Source organism: Oryzias latipes, chromosome 17 (assembly GCF_002234675.1).
Source record: "Oryzias latipes chromosome 17, ASM223467v1".
Lineage (NCBI taxonomy): Eukaryota > Metazoa > Chordata > Actinopteri > Beloniformes > Adrianichthyidae > Oryzias > Oryzias latipes.
In genome coordinates, this window is record NC_019875.2 from 17,636,683 (window position 1) to 17,642,426 (window position 5,744).

The following is a 5,744-nucleotide window of genomic DNA, read 5'->3' on the forward strand; positions in this document are numbered from 1 at the left end:
AAAATCCTTCTTAAAAATCTTCAATTCTTCTTAGGTCAGGGCTAAGTGACACCTATATGCACAGAAGCCTCAGCAGGTGCTGCTTGTCCTTGAGTGACCCAGGTCCGCATTCTAGTGCTGTGGCACTGCCAACAGCAGCAAATTAGACACCGACGGCAGCCCCTCCTGATATGTACTTCACTGTCCCACATCCATTATTTTTAGCTGATATCCAAGCCACCGTCTTCACTTAATATGGGAGGAGACAGTCTTACACTACATTTTCAGTCATTTCTAAGTTAAACATGTCGCTTTTGTTCTTCATTTGGTACAAAAGCTCAAGAAAAGTTTGCAAACTTGTCATCTTCCCCCTCTTTTTCTTGCTCCACAGAAAGAATGTAGAGCTGATATGACCCCAGTCCTCTGACTGCACTCAACTTTTACAGGTCTGTAACATACACTCAAGCACACACACGAACCAACCTTCGCTCAAAGCTGTCACCCAAGCAACAGCCCAGACCCTGCCTCATCTTTCCTATGTTCAGTTACACCCCACGTAGACATGCACACTCACACCTATGTCAAGCTTAGCCCTGCCCCTCTTGCCCCTTGCACCCCTCTGCAAGTTTCCCATGAGGGGTTTTTAATAAGGTGGACCCAGGAGTCTGTCTTGCTCTCTTCTGGGTGGCGCGGATTGGAAGGGGTTCTGCAGAGATTCACAGATTTCTCTTTTGTTTTTAACTGAACAGAATCGTTACCAATTCTAAAACATCCCGAAGAGGAGCCATGAAGTGGACCTGGGTGCTTGTGGCAGTCTTGCTGTCCTTTGGGGGTTTCTCACTCTGCAAGGACGCTTTAGACTTCCTGGAGTACGATGGCAAGGACCGTGTCCACAACCTCAATGCCAAGAACTACAAGTCTGTGATGAAGAAGTACGATGTCATGGTGTTGTACTACCATGACCATCCTGGATCCAGCCGCGTCGCCCAGAGACAGTTTGAGACGGAGGAGCTGGCCCTTGAGGTGGGTGGAGAACTCGGACGGCTAAGATGAGATGCTTTTGAGGTTTTACTGGACTTTGACCTCAAAGAACGCAGAATCCTACTAAGAAAAAAGTTGTTTGAGACTCGAAATGACATGTATAATTCTCCAAATTAAGTCTGGAGGCTGATAATTCATACAGCTAAACATGATTTTGAATATTTAAATTTAGAAATTTCAATACGAATGCACCCATTTTCTGCAAACACATGACCCGCTTGAACGATTGCAGACTTTGTGCATGAGTATTTGTTTTTGTAAGGGACTTGATCCACATGAGCGCTGTGACAGTCCGTCAGCACCTTCTGGGTGGGTACTCAGCATTTCCCACATAGAGAGTCATTACATCACCTGTAGCATAAAACGCCAGTGTCAGCTCCCAAAGCATCAAGCAACCGCATACCTCTGCTGTCAAGTTTCAACATTTGCCAAAAAAGGTCAGGTGCATGTCTGCATTTTTGCAGAGACAAACATTTTTGACAGCTGGATTAATATATTAATATAAATAATTATTTCAATAGCAAATGAGGCAATTAAATATGTGCAATAATGGAAAGAGTCAGGGTAACAGGTTAGCTTTTTTTTTTTTTTTGCAAAACCCAAATCTACAATTTTAACATGTAGACAATAAAACAATGATGGCAGAAATATATATTTTTTAGCATGTTTGGGAAAACAGGAGGGTAGTTGGAGAGTCCGCCCTAAGTAAAATCACATAATCTCCTCAAACCCCCAGACTGTGGTGTGGTGCCTGCAGGCTGCAGTCTAGAGCCTACAAACCAGAGGACGACGTGCTGGCTCCACTAAAGCCAGCTCAGCTCTGTGCAATGATTGACACTTGCAGTACTGTACTTGTCAGCGGATCCCTGAGAGATGAGCATCACTTCTGCCTCACCATAATAGTCCCTGGACCAGTGTGGAAACTGGCGCTATATTTATCCCAGGACCCTTTTGTGGTCGAGTTCCCCAAAGACTTGTGTTTGTACTTTAGTTTGTAATAATTTAGTCGAAATTTAATTCAATTACATTTCTTAGAGCTGCATTGTTCAAAATAAAAAACATTGTCATGGGAAAAAATTTAAGAAATATTTTTTGCTAAACTTTAAAAGTGTTTTTCATAAAACAACCTCCTATTGTCCAGAATTTAAGCCATGTTCATTACACCAAATGCATATCAATCATATATAAATGTTAAACTATTATAGATTCTTATTTTATGGGTAAAAATAAGAATCTGTTATTGTCCAGTGGAAGACTAAACGAAATGAATTTGTCATCCTAAATACTGCAAAAGAAATGCAGGTTCTTCAGGTTGCATGCTGATCAACAGCTGAATCCGAAATCGGAATTTTCTTTGTATTTTTTTCTATTACAAATTATATAACTTAAAAATGTGTGAGTTTTTATTTTATTTTACACAACATTCAGCGCAACATAACAAAAATCTTTTTTCTTAATCTTGAAAAAGCATAGGAGATGAGATTTATCTTATTCTCAAGTGGTTGTAGAGGTGGAGGTAAAATTATTACTTGATTTCAGAATGTACAATAGATTTTTTTATTTTTTTATTTACTCTTTTTAACATAAGTCACAAGCAAAAAAAAAAATTTTAATTAAAGATGTAACATTTTTCCAAGTCTATCAAAAAATAAATGTTGCAGAAATTTAAAAGATACAACATTTAGAGTTTTTATGTTTTTATTTACTCTTTGTAACATAAGTCACTAGCAAGAAAAATAACTTTTAAATAAAAGGTGTAACATAAAATAACAAAAAATAAATGTTGCAAAAATTTGAAAGATACAACATTTAGAGTTTTTTTTATTTGTTTGTTAATACCACAGTTTTCTTCAACAGCTGACACTTTGCCAAGTTGTTTAGCTGCTTGTCCTTGCTCATTCATCCACTCAAGTTAAGAATGATGCTGTTAAACAGCCTGTTGGTCTGTTTTTGCCAAAGAAAACAGCTGTTCAAGAGCTCTGACACCAGTATGCTTCAAAATTTATGCGTATGTATGCACACACACATACCTTTAACCACTTCGAGAGAGCTGTCTCTCTTGCAAGTGTTTGTCTGCTATTGGTGGAATTAGCAGTCACTCATAAGGTTCAAATTTCACACAGATTTAGAAAGTGCATGAGCAGCACTCTGAAAGGCAAGCTTTTATGGTAATGAAACTACTGAGCACAACAGATATTCTGAAAGGTGAAAACAAACAAAACTTCATCATTTTGTTTTAAAGACTAAACCAATGTTTTTCTATTGCAGCGTGTCGCACAAGTCCTGGACAATTTTGAGGATGAGGACATTGGAGTCGGTCTTATTGATGCAAAACTTGACAAGGTTGTGGCCAAAAAATTAGGTAATCAGATCACACAAAATGAAAAATTAATCAGCCGTGAGATATCTTGTGACTGGGAAAAATGATCATGCCCATATTTTTTCTCTCTCAGGCCTTAAAGAGTCTGACAGCATCTTCATCTTTTCGGACGATGAAGTCATAGAGTATGACGGCGAGCTTGAAGCGCACACTCTTGTGGAATTCATCTATGATGTTCGTGAGGATATAATCTCACAGTTAATAACATGCCTTGTTTTAGAAAAAAAAACATAAACATATATTCTTTTAATTTGCTTTCTATGGAACAATAAGACTCTGATTCATTCATGCCCTTCCATTTCTTCTGCAGCTTCTGGAGGATCCAGTAGAAATTATTGACAATAATCGAGAACTGAGGGGCTTTGAAAACATCGAAGAGGACATCAAACTGGTGGGCTACTTTAAGAGTCACAAATCAGAACGTAAGGATCCATAAATTGATGGCATGATTGTTCACCGATTTAAAGATCTGAGATCTTGACTTTTGACTTAATACTACACTATTGGTAAAACGTTTCAGGATAAACTAACTATTTCTGGCATTTTTGTCCTAAAAAGATACTTACATATAAAACTTTATATTGGTTTAAATGGTACAAAAATATGTGCTCAAGAACTAGAATTACAATGGATAAGATTTCCAACAGCTTAAAAATCTATTAATGTTCAAAAAATATGCAGAAGTCCTTTCTCCATAAACCAAAAATAGGTCTTTATTTGTAGGTAAGATTTTGCTGTAGCACAGGAGGACAATGGTTTCTGTTTGATCCGTTGGGTGTTTGTCAGGAGAAAACCACAAAAATCAATTTGCCAGACACACCTTGTGATAAAACTGGTTGATTAGAAAGCTCTCTAAACCTAAACCTGAATGATATCATTTAGGATCAACCAGAGTGGAGAGTGAATGGACAAAAATTTACAAAGCACAGTTATATACTTCCTACACGTACATGGTCTGTACAGTATACTTGCTATATCTATACTCAAGTACGCTTAATAAAATAAACTTTAAGTGTACTACTTTTTGCTAACGGATAACAAGAATGAGCAAGAGCTACAAAGGAGAAACACTATAATCCTAAAGATCTCAGGAAAGCCTAAGAAACACAAGAGGGTTTTTGGCCAGCACAACTTCTGGGTCCATTTCAGACCTTTCAACACTTTGAGACAGAAACTGGTTCACCCCAAGGACAAAACCCTAAATTGCAAATAGATCGACGTGGTGTATTCCATCCAACAGTCCATTGGAGAAACCAAACAACCTTTGCATTGGAAACATTGCCAAAAATCCAGGGCCAACTCTAGTGGACTGGATTCTACAGGACAACTCCATCTTAAGGACACAAATCATTGGTCTGAGAGCAGAGAGGATTATATCTTAACCAGAATTAAAGGGGGGTTTGAATGAAGTAAAAAAAAATTTTTTTTGTCATAAAAGACAAATCTTCCGTCAAAATGGAAATGGTAGACTCAGGTATGCAGGTTTCATTTGCCTTCAACTGCCTCTTGAGACCCAACTTAACAATCAAACAACCACTCTTTTCTATTAAAGTCACATCGTTCTGAGCTACTGAAACAGCCTGAATAATGTTTGTGACATTTCAGATTTTGAAGCTTTTGCTGATGCTGCAGAGGAGTTCCATCCTCATATCAAGTTCTTTGCTACCTTCAATTCCAAGGTGAGTATTTGTGTCAAGGTTAAAATCAGAAAAAAAGCAATTATAGAATTTTCCTTTTTTAAACTTTAATGCTTTTCCCATTTTGCACTTAAAGGTTGCCAAAGCTTTAGAGTTGAAGTTAAATGAAGTTGACTTCTATGAGCCTTTTATTGAGGATCCAATAGTCATTCCTGGAAAACCTTACTCTGAGAAGGAGCTGGTGAAATTCATTGAGTCTAATGACAGGTAAGACCTACAGGAAACCGTGATAGAATGGTTATGGGATAAAATCTTGACAGCTTGAACAGTTAAGAAAAGGATTCAATTTTTGCTTTTTAAGACCAACCCTGAGGAAGCTGCAACCATACAACCTGTATGAGATTTGGGTAAGTAGTTCTGAGCTCACATGTTTAAAACATGATATCAATTTATTTTTGGTAATACTTGGTCTGAGTTAAACCTTTGTCTTGTGCAGGATGATGATATTGGTGGTGAACACATTGTTGCTTTTGCAGAAGAGGCTGATGTAGGTAAAAGAACAAACACGTGTCCCAACAGACAGAAATTTTTATATTTGACTGAATTAAATTTACAAAACTCAGCGTGAGCTTAAAAAAAAAAAAACAACTTATCAGGCAAACTTATGAGGCAAACTGAAGCTTGTAGGTTGTAGCGGGATTGTAATC

The 5,744-nt window shown here is 37.6% G+C and overlaps 1 protein-coding gene across 2 annotated transcripts in view; it reads left to right on the forward strand.

Moving 5' to 3' along the window:
- The first annotated feature begins 616 nt into the window (after nt 1–616).
- The window catches only part of LOC101164925 (calsequestrin-1), an 8,386-nt gene continuing 3,258 nt past the window's right edge, over nt 617–5,744 (forward strand). For both annotated transcript variants that reach the window (XM_004079035.4, XM_020710935.2), the window contains exons 1-8: nt 617–1,002; nt 3,289–3,382; nt 3,474–3,574; nt 3,711–3,822; nt 5,006–5,079; nt 5,174–5,304; nt 5,399–5,444; nt 5,534–5,588. In XM_004079035.4, the coding sequence (XP_004079083.1) occupies nt 766–1,002; nt 3,289–3,382; nt 3,474–3,574; nt 3,711–3,822; nt 5,006–5,079; nt 5,174–5,304; nt 5,399–5,444; nt 5,534–5,588 (850 nt within the window). In that variant the 5' untranslated portion in view covers nt 617–765. The remainder of the gene's footprint in view (nt 1,003–3,288; nt 3,383–3,473; nt 3,575–3,710; nt 3,823–5,005; nt 5,080–5,173; nt 5,305–5,398; nt 5,445–5,533; nt 5,589–5,744) is intronic.